This window comes from Saimiri boliviensis, chromosome 17, assembly GCF_048565385.1.
Source record: "Saimiri boliviensis isolate mSaiBol1 chromosome 17, mSaiBol1.pri, whole genome shotgun sequence".
In the NCBI taxonomy this organism is placed as follows: Eukaryota; Metazoa; Chordata; class Mammalia; order Primates; family Cebidae; genus Saimiri; species Saimiri boliviensis.
Genome location: NC_133465.1, coordinates 40,848,256 through 40,867,661, shown reverse-complemented (window position 1 = coordinate 40,867,661; position 19,406 = coordinate 40,848,256). Strand labels below are relative to the sequence as shown.

The 19,406-nt window shown below is 56.4% G+C and overlaps 1 protein-coding gene across 19 annotated transcripts in view; it reads left to right on the top strand.

Annotated features, from left to right (window-relative positions):
* CACNA1G (calcium voltage-gated channel subunit alpha1 G) overlaps nucleotides 1-19,406 on the top strand; it is a 67,469-nt gene that overhangs the window by 10,048 nt on the left and 38,015 nt on the right. For all 19 annotated transcript variants that reach the window (XM_074388594.1, XM_074388599.1, XM_074388597.1 and 16 more), the window contains exons 5-9: nucleotides 1,471-1,630; nucleotides 2,469-2,769; nucleotides 2,937-3,029; nucleotides 5,419-6,202; nucleotides 8,085-8,461. In XM_074388594.1, coding sequence (XP_074244695.1) covers nucleotides 1,471-1,630; nucleotides 2,469-2,769; nucleotides 2,937-3,029; nucleotides 5,419-6,202; nucleotides 8,085-8,461 — 1,715 coding nt within the window. The remainder of the gene's footprint in view (nucleotides 1-1,470; nucleotides 1,631-2,468; nucleotides 2,770-2,936; nucleotides 3,030-5,418; nucleotides 6,203-8,084; nucleotides 8,462-19,406) is intronic.

Genomic DNA, 19,406 nt, shown 5'->3' with positions numbered 1-19,406 from the left:
ATGTAGCAGCAACCCCCTGTGCTGTGCATGTGCGTGTGTGCGTGCGAACGCGTGAGTGTGCGTGTGCGTGTGTGGGGGTGTGTGTGTGTGTGATGTGTGCTGCTGCCCCTGGGAGGGCAGAGCTGTTGAATGTGTCCTCTGGGGCTTGAGGCATGTTGGTGTTAACAGTAGCTCCAGAAGAGAGGCGTGCCTTGCCTCCTCTCCCGCCCCAGGTGATGGCTGGCAGATTTATAGGCCTCTGTCTAACCACCGGTGTAATTCCCTTAATGCAAACCCTGAGGAATTGATCTCAGTTGGGGCACAGAGAAGCTGAAGGGGGATGGGGTAGGAGGAGGGGGAGGGAGACGGAATGAGAAGACTGGGCTGGCAGGGGCGGGGCTGGGTGCTGCAGTCACCAAGAGGGTTAATTAGCTGCTGCTTGGCAGCTTTTGCCCTGGAGGGGGCAGGGGGTCATAGATGGCAGTTTGGGGGTGAAACCAGCCATTAGAGATCTGTCTGCTTGACGAGGGCTTGGTGGACTGGGGGACGGTTCAGACCATCCTGGCTGGTTGGGTTCTAGACCTGGAATGGGGAGAGAGGGAAGTGACCCTAACAGGGCTTTCTTTTGTTGAGGGAGGGGCTGTGTTTCAGTGGCTTTCCCTATGGAGGGGGTTGTAAACTGATGGACTTCTGAGAAGACAGTATTGTATTTCTTCAGATCCTGATTTGGGGATCTGGATCAAGCAGGGAACAGATTCAGGACAGCGGGGCTCAGAGCTCTAGGGAAGCACAGGGCATATTGGCCCCTGCTGCGGAGCTGGCTCTCAAAATGAGATTCCTGCCTGCTGATATTCCTCCTGGAGTTCCCTGCCTCATTTTCCCTAATGACTCCAATGGTGATAACAAAAAGGTCAAGTGACCACGGCTGGTTAGAGAAGGAAATAGGTAGGGAGTGTGCATGTGGGTGTGTGTGGCTGTGGGTGTGTGTTGGAGAGAGTGTGCATGTGGTGTATGTGTGGCTGTGGGTGTGTGTTAGAGAGAGTGTGCGTGTGGGTGTGGGTGTGGCTGTGGGTGTGTGTTGGAGAGAGGGATTGGGTAGCCCAAAGCCTGGGTTCAAGGTCTGGTGCCTACACTTAGTAGCTGTGTGACAGTGGGTAAGTTAAGTCATTTGTCCGAGCCTTAGACTTCTCGTCTGTCAATTGGGGTGATATTATCTGCATGTGACGATGTGGGGCCACAGTTTTCCTGGCTCACTGTTGGTGGTACTGTGCAGATTACTATGGGCAAGCCACAAGGGGCAGTGGGTCGGGGTAAGGGGCTGCAGGGCCTGTCTGGGAAGTTAGAGGTGTCTGTTGGTCTCCCCTCCAGCTTGAGCCGGGCCGTCTCAGCCTCAGAGTCCCCGGTGGGGCCCCTCCGGGATTACTGCCGGGCCATGGCAGTCAGCCTAGCCCGGCCAGCCTGGTGTCCCCAGCGTGGCTTCTGCCCCCACAGGCATGCGCATCCTCGTCACGCTGCTGCTGGACACGCTGCCCATGCTGGGCAACGTCCTGCTGCTCTGCTTCTTCGTCTTCTTCATCTTTGGCATCGTTGGCGTCCAGCTGTGGGCAGGGCTGCTTCGGAACCGATGCTTCCTACCTGAGAATTTCAGCCTGTGAGTGGTGGACAGGGGCCGGGGAGGACCCGGGAATGGTTGTGGGGCTGGGACCTCCCCTAGTTCCTTACTTCTGGTTGCTACTGGCATATCTGTTCTAACATCTGGGACATATCTGCTTCTCAAACTTGGCTGCTCATTGGAACCACCTGGGGAGTTTTTTGAAAAGTACTGATGCCTGGGTGCCACCTCCAGACATTCTGATTTCATTGGTCTGGGGCTCAGCTTGGATGTAGGGACTTTTTTTTTTTTTTTTTTTTTTTTTTTTGAGGTGGAGTTTTGCTCTTGTTGCCCAGGCGGGAGTACAGTGGCACGATATTGGCTCACTACAACCTCGGCATCCCAGGTTCAAGTGATTCTTCTGCCTCAGCTTCCCAAGTAGCTGGGATTACAGGCATGCACCACCATGCCTGGCTAATTTTGTATTTAAGTAGAGACAGGGTTTCGCCATGTTGAACAGGCTGGTTTCGAACTCCTGACCTCAGGTGATCCACCCACCTCGGCCTCCCAAAGTGCTGGGATTATAGGCATGAGCCACCAAGCCCAGCCAGATGTAGAGATTTTTTAAACCCCTCCGGTGATCCTAATGTGCAGCAAAATTTGAAAACCACTATTCCAGCATGTGACCATCCAACATCCTGAGTCTGGAGTTTTCCCACTCAGGCCTCACGGTCCTGATGCCCACAAATCCTTGCCCAGCCCAGTCCCTCCCTGACTCTCGGTTCTGCCCTGCTCACCCTGTGTGCCTCGAGCACTGACGCCATCTCCCCCTTCCTGGGCCCTCTCCCTGGAGAGCCCACTTCCCAGCCTCACCCCTGTTCCCCTTCCCATCCTGCAGCCCCCTGAGTGTGGACCTGGAGCGCTACTACCAGACAGAGAACGAGGATGAGAGCCCCTTCATCTGCTCCCAGCCTCGCGAGAACGGCATGCGTTCCTGCAGGAGCGTGCCCACGCTGCGTGGGGAGGGGGGTGGTGGCCCACCCTGCGGTCTAGACTATGAGGCCTACAATAGCTCCAGCAACACCACCTGCGTCAACTGGAACCAGTACTACACCAACTGCTCCGCGGGGGAGCACAACCCCTTCAAGGGCGCCATCAACTTCGACAACATCGGCTACGCCTGGATCGCCATCTTCCAGGTGGGGCAGCCTGGGCCCCAGGAGAGTCCCCAGAACAGCAGCCCCAGCACACAGCCAAGGGGTGGAGTGGTCGCTCTCAGGGTTGGGGTGGGGGTCAGGGCCTCTGGAGGAGACTGGAGGAGGATTTGGTGGGCCTAGAGTCAGCCTGCCCCTCTGCACCCCTCTAGGTCATCACGCTGGAGGGCTGGGTCGACATCATGTACTTTGTGATGGATGCTCATTCCTTCTACAATTTCATCTACTTCATCCTCCTCATCATCGTGAGTGACTCCTCAGATCCCTGTGGGGATGGGCGATCCTGGGGACACCAGTGGTTGCAGTCCAGAGAGGGGATAGTTGGTTCCGTCTGAAGTTTCTAACTCAGACAAGTCCTGTAGAGAGGGCATCTGTCATATAGTAGGAGGGACCCCATACTCGGAGTCAGGAGGAAATTCGAGGTCAAGGCGGAGCTCGCTGCTATTGCCACCTTGGGGGAGTCATTCCTCACGAGGCCCCCAGCCCCGCTCTGGACCTCTGTCTCTTCATGGGTAAAATGGATGGTTCTCAACATGGGATGATACCACTTCCCCCAGAGAGCATTTGGAACTGGGAAGGGTGGTTCTGGTTTTGATATTTTTTAAAAATAGCTTTGTTGAGACATAACTCACATATCATTCAATTCATCCCTTTGAATGAATCCAGTGGTTTTTCAAGTATGTTCACAGAGTTCTGTTTTTTTTTTTTGCAAGCACAAGGGGAGTGCTATTGGCATTTTTTGTTGGTGGAGGGGAGAGAAGCTAAACATCCTGAAATGCTTGTGAATAAAGAATTATTCCACCCAAAGTTCTGATCAGTGATCAATTGGTGTTAAACACTGCCTGATCTTTTATTCCTGCCAGTTCAGAAATTGCAAGACTTTACGAAGGCGGAAGACAGAGGCAAAAGCAGCAATATTTAATAGTTTTAATCACTACCATTCATAGTTAATAGCTTCATTGCTACCACTTTGAGCTAATATTTATTGAGCACTTACTATGTGCCAGCCCCAGATCTAAGCACTTTTAATGTGCTGGTGCATTTAATCCTCACCGTGATCCTCTCCATTTTACAGACAAGGAAACCGATGTTTCCTCATTTATCTGACCCTACCAGGCTCTTTGCCTATGCTGTAGATTAATCTCCAAGGGTGGGGCATCGCTGCTGACGTGTGCTGTAACATCTGCTGCCTGTTTAATCCTTGCCATACCCTGTGAGATGCCAGGGCAGGGATTGTGGTCCCCATCTCTTAAATGAGAATGCAGTACCCCAGAGGGTTGGTCACTGGGCCAAGATCACACAGAAAGTAAATGGCTGGGGCTGAGAAATTAGTCCTAGGCTGACGACTCCACGTTCAGCCTTTTTCCGTGCCACCAAGAGGCCAATGACAGAGTCAGTCAGAGAGACAGATAATGAGAGAAAGAGATTAAGAAAGATTAAGATCTACTCAGGACCTAGGACTAGCTCCAGAGAGAGATGAAGACAAAATGAGGCAGCTCCTGGTGAGTGAGAGACAGAGGGTAGGCCCTGAGAAAGAGCAAGTCCCCAAGGCCACCCCCTCCTGCCTGCGTAACTTCCCCTGGTGCGGAAGAGTGGGCAGGCTCGGGCGAAGCCTGGCTGGAGGCCCGTTCCCAACCCCGGCCACCTCTTCAAGGGTCGAGGCCAGTGCTTCAGGGAAGTGGGGTCTTCTCACCATGTGGCCCCCGCCCCCACTCCCCTTCCCTCCTGGGCTTGAAAGAGAGGGAAGGAAGCAGACAGGGAGCTAAGGGGCCTAGTTTCCACCCTCCCACACACCCCCTGAAAAATCTTTCCTAACAGCTCTCTGGAATCACACTAGTGAAGCTAATTATCATAATTACTAGGACACGATCTAGAAAAAAAAATCTGCTTTGTCACCATAAATATTCATTTCCCTCATTCGGGATTGTTGTCCAAGCAATGGCTGTTCCAGAATTCTGGGGAAACTGAGGCATGGAGCTGGGGACTGGAGCAGTGTGAGCAAGTCAGGTGGCAGCTTGGCTAGTCTTATAGGGTCTAGGGTTCAGGGAAAAGGAGGACAGGAGAGGCCATTGGTCCCTGTTTTCAGATGAGGATATGAGGCCCCAGGACTAAGGGTCTCTTGCCCAAAGTCACACAGCTAGAATTGGGACTAGAAGGAGGAGTCTTGTGAATGATGTTTTTGTCAAGATCTCAAGGTTCAATACAATTTGAAAACCCCATGACCTTGATATTGCATTCATTTCCACAGCATTCTCTACTCCTAATGGAAATTGTGGAAGGGGTGCTGCATCTCTGCAGGTGTGCATGTTTGGGGACAGGGGATTTGAGAGATTGCAGGGTAACGCCATGCGCAATTGCAACATCTAGCTTGGTTCCAGTCTTAGCCTTTCTCTGAATTAGCTGAGTGATCTTGGGCAAATGCTTTGACCTCTCTGGGCCTCAGTTTCCTCACCTGTCTGTTTGGAGACTACAATAGCATCACTTCCTGAGCCTGTCTTATGAATAAAATGAGATAATGCTCGGAAAATAATTGAGCGTGGCGCCTGACACTTAGGAAGTCCTTTGTACCTGACGGCTGGCATTGTGATTTGCTTTTCTTCAGGACATCTCCTCTTCCTGTCCCCACCCCTACAGGTGGGCTCCTTCTTCATGATCAACCTGTGCCTGGTGGTGATTGCCACGCAGTTCTCAGAGACCAAGCAGCGGGAAAGCCAGCTAATGCGGGAGCAGCGCGTGCGGTTCCTGTCCAACGCCAGCACCCTGGCTAGCTTCTCTGAGCCTGGCAGCTGCTATGAGGAACTGCTCAAGTACCTGGTGTACATCCTTCGGAAGGCAGCCCGCAGGCTGGCTCAGGTCTCTCGGGCAGCAGGAGTGCGGGCTGGGCTGCTCAGCAGCCCAGCACCCCTTGGGGGCCAGGAGCCCCAGCCCAGCAGCAGCTGCTCTCGCTCCCACCGCCGCCTGTCCGTCCACCACCTGGTGCACCACCACCATCACCATCACCACCACTACCACCTGGGCAATGGGACACTCAGGGCCCCCCGGGCCAGCCCGGAGATCCAGGACAGGGAGGCCAATGGGTCCCGCCGTCTTATGCTGCCACCACCCTCGACACCCGCCCTCTCCGGGGGCCCCCCAGGTGGTGCAGAGTCTGTGCACAGCTTCTACCATGCCGACTGCCACTTAGAGCCAGTCCGCTGCCAGGCGCCCCCTCCCAGATCCCCATCTGAGGCATCCGGCAGGACTGTGGGCAGCGGGAAGGTGTACCCCACCGTGCACACCAGCCCTCCACCAGAGACGCTGAAGGAGAAGGCACTCGTGGAGGTGGCTGCCAGCTCTGGGCCCCCCACCCTCACCAGCCTCAACATCCCACCCGGGCCCTACAGCTCCATGCACAAGCTGCTAGAGACGCAAAGTACAGGTGAGAACTCTGGGTGGAGGCCTGTGGGTGCCTTCGTCTGGGGACTGGAGTCCCAGAGGGAACTAAAGGGTCTGGAATCAGAGGGACCAGGGCTCATATTCCCATGCTACCTCTCATGGCCTAGGCACCTTCAGCCAGCCACTTCCCTGCTTTGAGTTTGAATTTTCTCATCTGCTAAAGTGGAAATCACAATTCCTACATTGCAATAGCAATAACTGTCATTTCATGAGTACCTGCTTCATGCTGTTTGCCATCATACCTAGCAATTGCTGCACACAGCAATGGCTGTGTGCCTGGCACATGCTTTGCAGGCAAAATCCTATTGGATCCTCTACTCGTTAGGTGATAGGCTTTCTTATTATCCCCATTGTGTGGATGAGACCCAGGAGGCTTGGAGGGGTTGCATGACTTGCCAAAGCTTTGCTGTTGGTGAGGGGCAGACTCAGGACCCACACTTGGGACTCCTCATTGTGAGGCTCAGAGAGGAAATGGTGTGTGACTGTCCCCAGCTTCATGCCCTGCTGGCTAAACCTGAGTCTCATTCCGTCTGCACAGGGAGACCCAGTTCAGGGAGCTGCTTGTCTGATGAGTGGAACTCCCAGTGTCGTGGGGCCGATGAGACACATAGGGATGTCGGGCTCTCCCCAGCAGACAGGTTCACTGTAGCTGCAGCCCACGGCCTGTGTTTCAGGAAGGATGTGGCACGTGGGGAGCAGCGGGATATTCGTGGGGATGTTACGTGGGAATGTGGGCTGGGACCAGAAGGTGCTATCACAGAACCCAGAGCGAAAGGTTTCTATGCCAGCTCCTCCACTACCCTGCCACGGGACGTGGGCCAGTCACATGCACCCACGTTTTTATTTCCTCCTGTGTAAAAGGCAAGGCTGGGCCCATGATTACTGTCAGTGGGTGCTTACTGACTCCCTCCTGTGTGCAGGTGCAGTCAAGGGGGAAATGTCACTAAGAGCCCACCTGGGGCCAGGCCCAGAGCTGGGGGCCTCTACATCCAGGCTTTACCTGGTGGTCTCTGAGGTTCTCATATTCTGTGTTTAAAGCTGGATTTAAAGGGACAATGATGTCTTGGGCTAGGTCCCTGAGTGTGTGCACACGAGTGCATCTAGTATGCTTATATGTGTCTATGTCCATGAAGGGGTTGACTCTGTGTGTGTGTGTGTGCACATGTGTGCATGCATATGTCTGGTGTTCATGTGCTTATGTGTGCACATGCGCTTGATGTGTGTAGGTGCATGTGCGGTATGGAGCTCTTTCCTTGGTCTGTGTGCATGCATATGTCTGCATGTGTCTGGCATATGTGCTGTGTGTGTTGTGCACACGTGTTAGGTATGTGCGTGTATGTGTGCCCAGATGGTGGCGTGCAAATAGTATGTTTGTGTACACAAGCATGTACATCTGGAGCACGTGTGCATCTGGAGCACGTGTGCATGTGCACGTGTCTGTTGTGGGTGTGTGTTTGAGTGCACGTGTGTGGACGGGTCTTAAGGATCCCTTGGAAAGTGCTGCTCAGAGCAGTGTTGATGCAGACCTGGCCTCTGGGAAGGGGAAGGGGAGTGAGACTCCTTGTGCAGGCGCCTAGGATATAGGAGCTGTCCAGGACCTCAGAGGACATCCAGGCCACCTCTCTGAGCCCTAGGACAGTCAGCAGTGACTGTCAATGAAGTGCTGTTGACATTAGGACATCTTGTGCATCAGGACTGCCCACCTTGCAGGGCATTCAGCCCCCTTGGCCCACTAAGTGCGTGGCACCCCATCACTGCAACAACCCCAGACTCCCTGACTCATTTTATACATACTCTGAGGGCGGGGTAGCCCCAGGTACAAGACTCTGGAGCCTCTTACCTCTACCTCTACTCTCCTGTTCCAGGTGCCTGCCAAAGCTCTTGCAAGATCTCCAGCCCTTGCTTGAAGGCAGACAGTGGAGCCTGTGGTCCAGACAGTTGCCCCTACTGTGCCCGGGCGGGGGCAGGGGAGCTGGAACTCGTCGACCATGAAATGCCTGACTCAGACAGCGAGGCAGTTTATGAGTTCACACAGGATGCTCAGCACAGCGACCTCCGGGACCCCCACAGCCGGCGGCAACGGAGCCTGGGCCCAGATGCAGCACCCGGCTCTGTGCTGGCCTTCTGGAGGCTAATCTGTGACACCTTCCGAAAGATTGTGGACAGCAAGTACTTTGGCCGAGGAATCATGATTGCCATCCTGGTCAATACACTCAGCATGGGCATCGAATACCATGAGCAGGTAGGGGTGTGGGCAGAGGCAGGGCTCCTGCCAGCTGCTCTTCCCCTGGGGCTGGGGCCTTCTACCTCCCACCGCACCCCTCCTGCTGTGCTCAGCTTCCTCTCCATGCTGCTAGCCTGCCGGGCAGGGAGGAGGGGAGGTGGGTGATGGAGCAATGCATGGAGATTCTCTAGACGGAATGCGAAAAGTCTCTGAGTATGGAAGTCGCTCCGGGCAGGCCAAAGGGCATGTTCTACCCAGGAAGGCTTCTCAGGCAAGGCTGGCTTTGAAGGATGTGAACAGTGGTGAGCATCAGCGTGTGGGGAGATGCGTCACTGGGAGAGGTTTGGGTTTTTGGAGAAGGCATAGTGGGGAGAAGGGGGTCCCCTAGCATCCATCTGACCCACTAAGTCAGGGTATGACTGATCGGAGGCAGGAGGGGCAGTGTAAACAGGGGTGCAGAGGTGGGGTTTGGTGCCTGCGCCGGGTGGAATGAAGGCCTGTTGGGGTCAGGGAGGGAGGCAGTCTTGTCCTGGCCTCCCGTCTGGGAGCTGTGCTGTGAACCAGGGCAGCTTAGGGTGGATGAGAGTGCCCAGCATGGCAAGGGGACTTGAAGCCATTGCGTTTGAGGAATCATTCTAAGAACCGGGATGTTTAGTGAGGAGGAGAGAGGGCTCAGCAGGGACAGGCCAGCTGTCTTCAAATATTTGAAGGGCTGTCATGTGGAAGAAGGAGCAGGCTTGTTCTGTGGAGCTGATGGCTGCACGCAGTAGGCTCAGGGCTGAGGGAGGAAGCTGTTCTAACCCTCGGAGCTATGCAGAGACAGAAGGATGGCCTGGGGGACCCCACTGATCCCCCACCATGAGCTGGGGCTGCACGCTTGTTGGAAGTCCAAGCAGGCACCATGGGTCCTCCCAGCTGGGTTTGGCTCCCTCTTCCACAGGGTTCTTTCTGGAAGTCGCACCCCCTCCCTCGAGTCTGGCCTTCTAGGTCATCCCCGTGGCTGATTCTTGGGAAAGGAGGGAGGCTAGTAAGCAGGTGCTGCGGCTCACGGTCCTCTCAGGCTCTTCTCGCCTGGGTGTTCTGGCCTCCCTGGGGTAGCAGGGAGGGCACTGGGCCATCAGAACCCAACCTTCCCTGGTTTGGAACGAAGGCCATGCATCTCCCCACCTCTGCACCCTCCCAATCAGGAGCGGAGGCTGAGGGGGCCAGAGGTATGGAGGGCCCCTATGCCAGCACAGCACTCTGTGGGAGGGGCATCTCAACCAGGTGGTACAGGCAGGGTGGCACAGGCATGCCGGGAGGTCTGGGTTGAGGCTGAGGGCCACAGGTCAAGCTGGGTCTGGAGCAGACAGTGAGGTGTTCACTTTTCCTGGGGGATTCGAAGCCCCTCCACCTGCAGTATTTCCAGCACCTGCAATATTTCCAGCACCCAGCTCTTATCCAAGACTGCCCGACCTGGCCAGGCGCCCCCTCCCCATCACCGTCACTGCACAATGACACCCCTTCCTCTACTTCCACAGCGCCCCCTTCAGGCAGCCATGCAGTGGAGAGGGAGCAGGACCCCAATGCAGTGCCAGTGGGTGGGCACGCATGACACCATAGTGGGCGTGTTTTGTCTGGGCTGCGTGGGTGTGGGTGTGTGTGCACATGCCCACTCTGCCAGCTTCCCAGGGAGAGATGCTCCACTCTTCGAGACTTGTGACAGTGGGAGGTGGGCAGCATTTTCTGCTTCCAGGACCCACATGGTGACAGCCCCTCACCTCCCGTTAGTCAGGGTCCCCGAGCCTGAACCTCAGCCTCCTTTCCCTCACCCCTGTCCTGGCCATGGTCAGGCGCCCCTCCCCCACGGGGCACCTTCTTAGTGCTCTCTCCCTATCCCTTGGGGGGGTGCACCCAGCAGTCCCTGTCCAGCCAGATGCTGCGGGTGGAGGCTTTGATGACACTGGGAAGAAGCTGAGTCACACAGACCTAGGGCAGATGAAGCCTCGGCAAGAGGGCTTTCAGTTAGATGTCAAGAAGGACACTCCTTTGGAGAGGAGGTGGCAGCCATCAGCCAGGGGTGCCTGCAGCATCTCCTTGCTCAGGTTCCTGAGGAAGGGCGGGGACAGCCCAGGGCTCCCCCTAAGTCCTCAGCAGCAGGGAGGTCTCACTCAGTGGCAGCAGTTTCTGCTCCAGGGAGGGTTATGTCCCCATAACTGGTTGCTGAGGGCCCCAGGGGGTGAGTGGGAGTCCCCAGCAGGCTGGAAAGATGACTGACAGCTGCCCAGCGGGCTCAGGGGCACGGAGTGTGAGAAGTCCCAGAAGCTGCCATGGCCCTGTGCTCGCAGGCACTGCGGCGTGAACGTCCCGCCATCTGGACCCTGGAGCCTGAGCAGCCTGGGGGCGGGGGTTGCCAGGGACGGCAGCGAGGAGATGTGGGGGGCTGAGGCAGAGACATAGAGTGGGCACAGAAGGGGAGACAGATACATGAGGGGATGGGGACACAGAGGGAGACAGAGAGGAGACTGATGGGGGCGAGACAGAGGCACAGAGGGCAAGATGGAGACGGGGGAGGAGGGCAGGGAAGAGAGACATGCAGGCAGGGGAGAAAGCATATGAAGGCAGAGATGAGCCACAGTGGAGTCAGACAGAGACAAATGGAGCAACAGAGACACATGCGAGACAGAGACACAGAGAGGGAGCTGAAGACAGACAGAGTCCCAGATGCAAATGAGGACAGAGATGGGGCGGGATGGGGAGACAGAGACTCCCCTGGTGCTGGCTGCGTGAGGTGGTGCTGCGTGGAGGGAGAGCAGCTGCTGACAGAGGAGGCTCATGGCTTCCCTGCGGTGCCCTTAATGAGGCAATTGTGTCCATTGATTCTGGAATCGATCAGATTGGAGGGGCACTGGAGAGGGTGTTGCTGGCGCTTCTCCAGAGGAGGAGCCCCTGCCCGCCTTCCCAGCCGACAGGCTTCCCTCCGCAGGCCCTGCCCTCCCCCAATACCACCCCGTGCCCTGGCTGACTCCTCCGGTTATCCTGTCCCCCGTCCTGCGCTACCCCACCATCCCCCTGACTGAGGAAGCACCTACATGTCATATCCCACCCCACCTGTTTTGGAGCTGTATGCTAAAGTGTTCTCTTGTTCTTTGAGGCATTCCCTGGCTCCAGGCTCCCCCAATTCCACAAACAAGGGGAGCATCTCCTGTGCACAGCACACTAGAATCGAATACTAGAATATCAGGGGGCTCGGGGCTGAGCCAGAAACACCCAAGAAATGTAGGTACTCGTGGAAAAGTCGTTCTTTCATGGATGATTATTACCACCAGCTGGAGGAGAAATGGCAGGCTTGGCTTGTCCAGAGGGCTGGTGAGGAGGACAAGACCCCAGGAGACTGAGGAGGGAGCTAGAAAATAACTTGATGTCAAAGTGTGATGTGATGTGGGGCCAGCCTCCGTGTGTGCCCCTTCCTCTAGGGGCGGTACATGGAGCCCAAAACCTTTTTCCAATTATCCTTCCGTTTGTGTCAGAGTTGGGTCTAAGCAGTGGTGTGCTGATAAATGTTTAACAACCAGCCCTTCTAAAACAATAAAGTCCTGATCTGTAGCATTTGCCAATTTCCATGGTGTAAATACTCCCATCATAGCTGGTTTGTAGCTACCAACACAATTCCACCGAGTGTGGGTTGGGAAGAGACGTGGACAGTTGGTTCCCCCGAGCCAGTGAGAAGCCGCTCCAGCACACCGCTGGGCCCAAGGCACTGTCCTTCTTTTTAAAGAGACCACCAACAAATAAACAGTCATATTTGCTTGATGTGGCACATGCTCAGAGAGGGATGTGTGGAGGAAGAGGCCGTAACCCAGACTGGAGAAGGGATTCAGGGAGGGCTCCGTGTAGGAGGTGACCTCTAGGCTGAGTTTGAAGGAAGGGTGGGACATGGCCAGTGAAGGTGGAGGGTAGGGCACAGTATGAGGGCTTCTGCAGTGGTCCAGGCAGTTTGTAATACATCTTTTATCCCTGGAAACGGAGCAGAGGGCTGGGGAGAGCTGGCTGGAAGCTGGATCCGCAGGCCTCAATATCAGTTGAAAATGTGGGTTGAGAGGAGGCAGCAAGGATGACTTCTGGGTTCTACCTGGAAGGGGGGGAAACCTGACTGTCCCTGTGGGAGCAATATGGCTTGAGCAGATGTGGGCTGGGGGACATGTTGCAGGCGAGGTGCCTGTGGGTCACCCTGGCCATGTCCAGCAGACTGTCAGAGCTCCGAAAAGAGGTGGCCTTCTCTTCTTGTCCCCCCTGGGTCTGCTCTGGGGCCAGACTTCTCCAGGAAGAGGGGACAGTGCAGGATTGGGGCCTCGGGGACACAAGAGCTTCCTAACATCTCCTTCCTGACTCTGAGTCATGGTGGGGCGGGGGGCAGGAGCTAGTCTCATATTCTAGAAGAAGGACAACAGCATGTGGGGAGAGGGGACAGCAGGGAGCCCAGTGGTCTCCTGGGCTGTCGATGGGGAGAGGCGGGGAGGGACCAGGGTAGATGGCCTTGCAGGCCAAGAGAGGACAAGGCAGGTGATGACTCTGCTCATTGCTCACACTCTGGGCCCATCCTGTCACTCCAGATACATGTCCAGAGAGGGTTTCTATTTATAAGTGAATGAGGTTGGCTGTACAAGGCGAGAGAAGCTGGGGGTGGGGCAGGGGGAGGTGGTCCAGATCTGGTAAGTCTTAACTTTTGAAGGAGGTCATAGACTCCTTTTCAGTTCTGCTGAAGGCTGGGGACCCTCTCCCCAGAAAATACACACATGCATGGACACCCTAAATGTGGCCTTTGAGGGCAAAGATTTATTGATACCTCACCCCGGCCAGTCCCTTGGTCTCCAGATAGAAGAGCGATGGCTGAAAAGCTGGGGCTGAGGGCCAAGCAGAGCTTTGGGGGATGGGCCTTCATAGCTGACTGGCCCTAGACGTTCAAAGGCTCTCTGGTGTGGGAGGGAGAGGGCAATTTTTGGAGCTGTCTGCTAAGGTGTTCTCTTGTTCTTTGAGGCATCCCCTGGCTCCAGGCTCTCCCAATTCCACAAACAAGGGGAGCATCTCCTGTGCACAGCACACTAGAATCGAATACTAGAATATCAGGGGGCTCCGGGCTGAGCCAGAAACACCCAAGAAATGTAGGTTCTGTGGAAAAGTCGTTCTGTTTCATGGATGATTGTTGCCAAATGCCGAAAGAGAGGCTTCAGGGGACAAAGGAGAGCTGCTCATCCCCGGCTCACCTTTGGAAGGTCTTCATGAAGGTGGTGACTTTTGAGAGGAGCCTGAAAGATGAATGGAATTGACAGTGGCTTGGATAGTGGGGTCGGGGGAGGTAGGCGATGGGGTAGGGTGGATAGGAGCAGAGAGATCTAGGTGGAGGGATTAGGGCAGGGGCCCAGGGTGGCACAGGATGCTCTGAAGGACAGTCAGGTTTTCCTCCCTGCCCTGGCCTCAAGGTGTCTGAGCAGGGAGTGATGTGAGCCCAGCGGGGCTGAAGGAGGCCTGTTCTTCACGTAGGTGCAGGCTGGGTAGGGGAGGGCCTGGAGGCTATTTCTGTTGTTTAGATCAGAGGCAACGAGGGCCCCAAGTAAGGCCACAGCTACGGGAACGAGGGGGTGGGTAGGACGCAATTTCATTGGCAGGTTCTCTGGGCCAGGGCACCTCAGTGTCCAGAGGGATGACGGGCGGGCAAGGATCCTAGATAACCCGAAGGTTCTAAGGCAGAATCCCGAGAATGATGGCGCCGCTGGGAAGGAGCAGGTTTGGGAGAGGAGGTGAGAGGGTTTGTTTTGGATGTGCTGAGTTTGAGATGGCTGTGGGCCATCCCGGGAGGGAGATCAGGCAGACTCTGGATCTCTGGATGAGAAGCCAGGGGCTTGGAGAGATTGCTTAGTGTCGTCTACACCCCAGTGACAGCCAGAGAGGTGGGAGTGGGGGTGCTGGTGGAGGAAGCGGGCTTAGACTGAACTCTGAGGAATGCTGGCCTGAGGGAAGAGAGGCGGTGAAAGGAGCGCTGGGAGGGGGAGGAGGTGGTTGCACAGGGTCAGGGAAGCCAAGGGAGGCTGGGCTCCCAGAGGGGAGGGGCCGGCCCAGCCTCAGCTGCTGCCCAGGCAGCCAGTAAGAGGAGGGCTGGGAAGAGGGTCCCTGCACAGAGCTGCAGCTGTGGGGCCCAGGGTTCAGGACTGAGTGGGTCTGGAGTCCCACAGAAGCTTTCTGCTTTTAGGCAGAGGGGCCGGAGACTGAAGTGATGGATGTAGGCGTAACTGATAGGCCAGGGCCCAGGGGAGCCTCGGGTGGTGGGGGGTGTGTCAAAGTACAGGTGGAGGAAGAGAGACAGTGGGGTGCACGGCACAGTGCTCTTTGGAGGAGGGGCGTGGTTCCCCCCACCCCACCTGTGTGAGCCTGCAGCAAGGGGCCCGGTGGGGAGTAGGGCAGGGGGCTGCAGACTCCCGAAGGTTTGAGGCAGCTCCTGGAGAAGATGGGAGGCCCAAGAAGGGAGGAGCCAGGGACTGAATCAAGGCATTCGGCAGCCATGGGGCTGCCACCCGCAGGGAATCACTTGTCCAGTCAGCACAGGTTTGTGCTTCTCTCTAGCAATACTCAGCACTTCCAGAGCCGCAGAGGAGGGGAGGAGGGCAAGGGCACTTACCTGGGCTGGGGCTGGGCAGGGCCAGAGCCCTCGAAAGTCTTCATCAGGAGGGCAGCCTTTATGTGGCTTGCTGTGGCCCACCGTGGGCTCGAGGCTGTCCAGGTGGGAAAGGGGCTGCAGCTCCAGCACTTTATTATTTATTCATTTTAAGAGATAGAACTTGATCTGTCCCCTGAGCTGGATTGCAGTGGCTTGATTATGGCTTACTGCAGCCTGGAACTCCTGGGCTCAAACAATCCTCCCACCCCAGCCTCCCCAGTAGCTGGGACTACTGGTACCTGCCACCAAGCCTGGCTCCAGCTCCGGAATGTTAAGTAGCAGGGTCCTTGTGTCGGCCACCTGGAAGCTGAGCAGGCACCACGAGTGTGCTGTGCCTAGTTAGCTCATGTTGACTTTTGAGGGCTTCAGGGAGCTAGGGAAGATCATGTCACCTCTACCGCAATGGCAGCTGGAGAGGTAGGAGTGAGGGCACTGGTGAGGGGAATGAGCTTAGAATGAACTCTGAGGAATGTTGCCCTGAGGGAGAGAGGCAGTGATCTCGGCTAAAGCCTCTCCTTGGCATTGCCTCTGATTAGGAGGCCCTGGGGCACCATGACACCTGGCAATGTGCCCAGTGGGCAGGATGGCACAGGAGGGAGGATCCAAGCTGGAAAGCTTCCAAGGGGCTGCAGAAGACCTGGGCCCCAGTCTACATGATGGGGCCTGAGGTTTCCGGGAAGCTTCCTGCCACCTGCTGCCGAGGTATCCCTGACTTCCCATGCCTCCTTGAAGACTTGCTTCCCACTGACTCAGTAACCCTCCCGCCTCACTGCAGCCTGTCTGCGCCCCTGTCCTGGGTGGGTGGGAGCAGTAGGCAGGCCCGTCAAAAGCAGAGGTAAGGTGAGCCGAGGAGTCTGAACGGAAGAGCAGAGATTGGAGGGTCAGCGGAGGAAGTGGATGCTGGGGTGATCAGGGCTGGCTGGGTGGGGCTTGGGCAGGGCAGGAGTGACTGGTCCAAGCCTCCACTCAGCTCTGGCCAGGTCTGTGCAGCCCCTCACGGCCTTCCTGCAAGAGGCACATCCCTGTCTGCCAGAGCTGGCTCCCAGGCCTCCTGCCTGGACCACTGCAGTATCCAAATTGGTCTTTGTCTCTACCCTCCAAGCCGTCCACACGCTGCCACCACTGCAGCCAGATTAATCTTCTTAATACACCGCTTTGCACATCTCCCTCCCTCCCCACCCCCGCAGAGCCTCAGTGGCGGTGTGGTAGGCAGAGGCAGTCCAGCCGGAGTCAGGGAGCAGAGGAAGGCCATTCCACGTGGCCCTGCCGGCCTAGCAGCCTCCTCTCCGACAGCCCCTCTCACCCTCCGATCCGGGCAGACCACTTGACTCTCGGTTCTGCAGTGTGCTGTGCACACCCCTTCCCTTGCTGCCTCTAGCTGGGGACACCCTCCGTGGACATCCTCCCATCCCCCCTCCCGACTGTCCCAGTAACCTCAGCCGGGATGGAGCTCCCATAGCTCTTGGGTTTTGTCCCCAGTGCGGTGTTTAGCCACAGCCTTGCAGATATCGGTCCTGCCATGTGTGAGCTTGGCCCTGGGCTGGGGTTTCTCACAGGGTGTCCCTCCTTTGTTCTGCAGAGCAGCCTCCCAGGAGGTAGTGTTACCCTGAAGAGGCTGCTGGGGATCTGACTTGCCCAAGGTCACGTAGGAAGAAAGTCTCAGAGTTGGTGGCACCTTTTAACACCCGTGTTCTGCACACAGAGGGCACTTTTAGGGTTAGTTGAGGGGGCTGCTGTGGGGCTTGGGGAGCCCTGGTGCTGGGAAGGACCGAGCAGCTTACCTTGCTGCAAGGAGACAGCCTGAGGGGAGGGGGAGGTGTGGGACGTGGGATATGGAGATGTACAGTCAGCGTAGGCACAGACAAGAGACCTGGGCCCTCTGGGCGGGAGAAGCTCAGGTTGCCTGGCCACATTTCACAGAAACCTTCACTGGGTCTTGACATCTGTGAACAGTGGGAAGGATGCAGGCTAGACCTGGGGAAGAACATCCACGACTGGGGGACAGCCAGTGAGGGGAGGCTGGCTCCCGCCTGATGGGTTTTGTGCTCTCTGCATGGGCTCTGGGTGTACAGTGGGGGCGACATTGTGGAAAGGGTCTTGAGGGCAGAGATGTAGAGGGAGGCACAATGGACCCGGCTCTGCACCTGTCCAGGAGGGCGGTGTGACCTCCATCAAGACACCACACTCCTCAGAGCCTCAGTTTCCCAGACTTGTCTAGGAGGCTCACAGCCCTCCCTCATTTTGTTGTGAGCAGGGAGGAAATGACCTCTTCCACCAGGAGGAGGTCCTCAGCCTACTGGGCCCATGGTGGGCACTGGCAGATGTTGGCTCCACCCCTGCCCCTTTTCGGCCGTAATTACAGCTCTGGTCCCTGGGGCAACCTTGTTGCTAAGATTGTGTTTCTGTGTCCTCGTCCTGCATTCGCAGACCGTTCCCAGCCTCCGATTTAGTAACTTGGACAGACCTGACTGTCTGGGGGAGGAGGGCTCTTTTTCCATGGCTCACTGGAGGGAACACCCGGACCCCGGAGAAGAAGAGGCATCGCCCCTAAGTGTTGCCGGAAGACTAGAGACAGAGAGGCAGGGCTGGGGGAGTGTGCCAGGCCCCTTTCCACCGGCATCAGGCTGCCCTGCTTCTCCAGTCCCAGAGCCACTTGGCTGGGTAAGGCAGGGGTTCCAGCCTTTGCTGGCACCGCTCTTGACAAGGGCCAATGAGGCAGGCCTTATGGGGCAGCCGGTGCCTCGCAGGGAGCCCGGCATTGTCCTCTCCAGGAGCCTCTCAGTGGTACGCAAGAGAGTGAGGCGCGCACATGTCCACCAGCCGTCGGTACAGACTCCTGAGAGCCCTGAGAAGAACATCAGGGAGTGAAGAGGACAGGCTCCTTCTCCACGCACAGTAGTAGTTGGACTTTTAGAATTCACTGATTGAGTAAATACGTGATATCAAAAGCTACTGTGTAACGACTTTTAAAAGAACGTTTCATTAATTTTTGTTTTTAGCAGCTTTTGGGGGTATAGTTATATGCCATCGAATTTGCCCATTGTAAGCGTACCTCGCTGTGCCGTCACATCGAGTGGGTCTTTATTCCTAGGACTCTGTTGATTTGAATATAGTTTTATCTACATTAGAAGACACATTGTGTATCCAGTCCACTGTGTATTTGGATTCACATGCCCCTCACTGTCAGCATGGCTTGGTTCCAGATCCTGACTGCCTAATGTTCTTGGAGTCAGAGGGATGTGGGATTGGGCCCCACCCCAGCTCTTCCAGCCCTGTGACTTTGAACTGGGCACTCTCCATCTCTTGGCGTCTTTTGCTCCTCTGAGACTAGCATGGCAGGACTACTGTGTGAATGACAAGGGAGAGGTGCATGGTGGGCCAGAGAACCCGCAAAACATCATACCTGCGGGGTCTGTGCTCATTTTAATCTAATCCAAGGCCTGAAACACGGTGAGTGGCAGAGGGACAGGGAGGCGGGTTCTCTGACCCCCACTCCCTGGCAGACCGGACCGGACTTGGGAGCGCAGAGTGGGGATCCACTTGGCCAGGCGGGTTCTGGGCCCTGGGCTTTCTGTGCATGGATTGCGGCCCTGCCCTGCCCTCTATCCTGTGCTCACGCTAGAGGGACTAATGGCTCTGTGTGACCCAGCTAACGAGGTCAGGTGGCAGTGCCCCCACTCACACTCCATGGAGCAGCAACTGGCTTGAGATCCACTGGCACAACGGTCTCCATGCCATCCCGGCCCCTCTGCACTCCCCCTCTGCACAGCTGGCTCTCTGCCTGCCTGCTGGCTCTGGCTCTGCCCACCCCCCCAGGCCTGCCGTTGTACAGTCTCAAAGCTTATCTCCCTCTGAGTAGCTGTTGACCCTGAGGCCCCCAAATACACTCACCTGCTAGTCAGAAGCCCCTTGTTCCGGGTCTCTCCACTTCTCACCCAAGCTGGCCGCACAAACTAGGGCCATTAGGATACATTTGGTTGTGCCCAGGCCTGGCTGCAGGCTTGGTTGGGCAGCTGGCCAGATGAGGCAGCGAGAAGCAAGGAGAGGTGTCTGATGGAACGCGGGCCTCATTTGACTGTTTCATTAACCCAAACTTTTTGAGCAGCTGCTATGGACTTGGGCTCTGCCCTCCAGGCCAGACACCTAGTTTTTCCTACACCCATCAGGTGGACATCGGGGTCCGTTGAGCCAACCGTATCTCTTCTTGCTTCTGCCGCCTTCTGCCTGCCACGTCCCTACCTTCTCCAACCAGAACCAGGCTCAGGTTGGCCA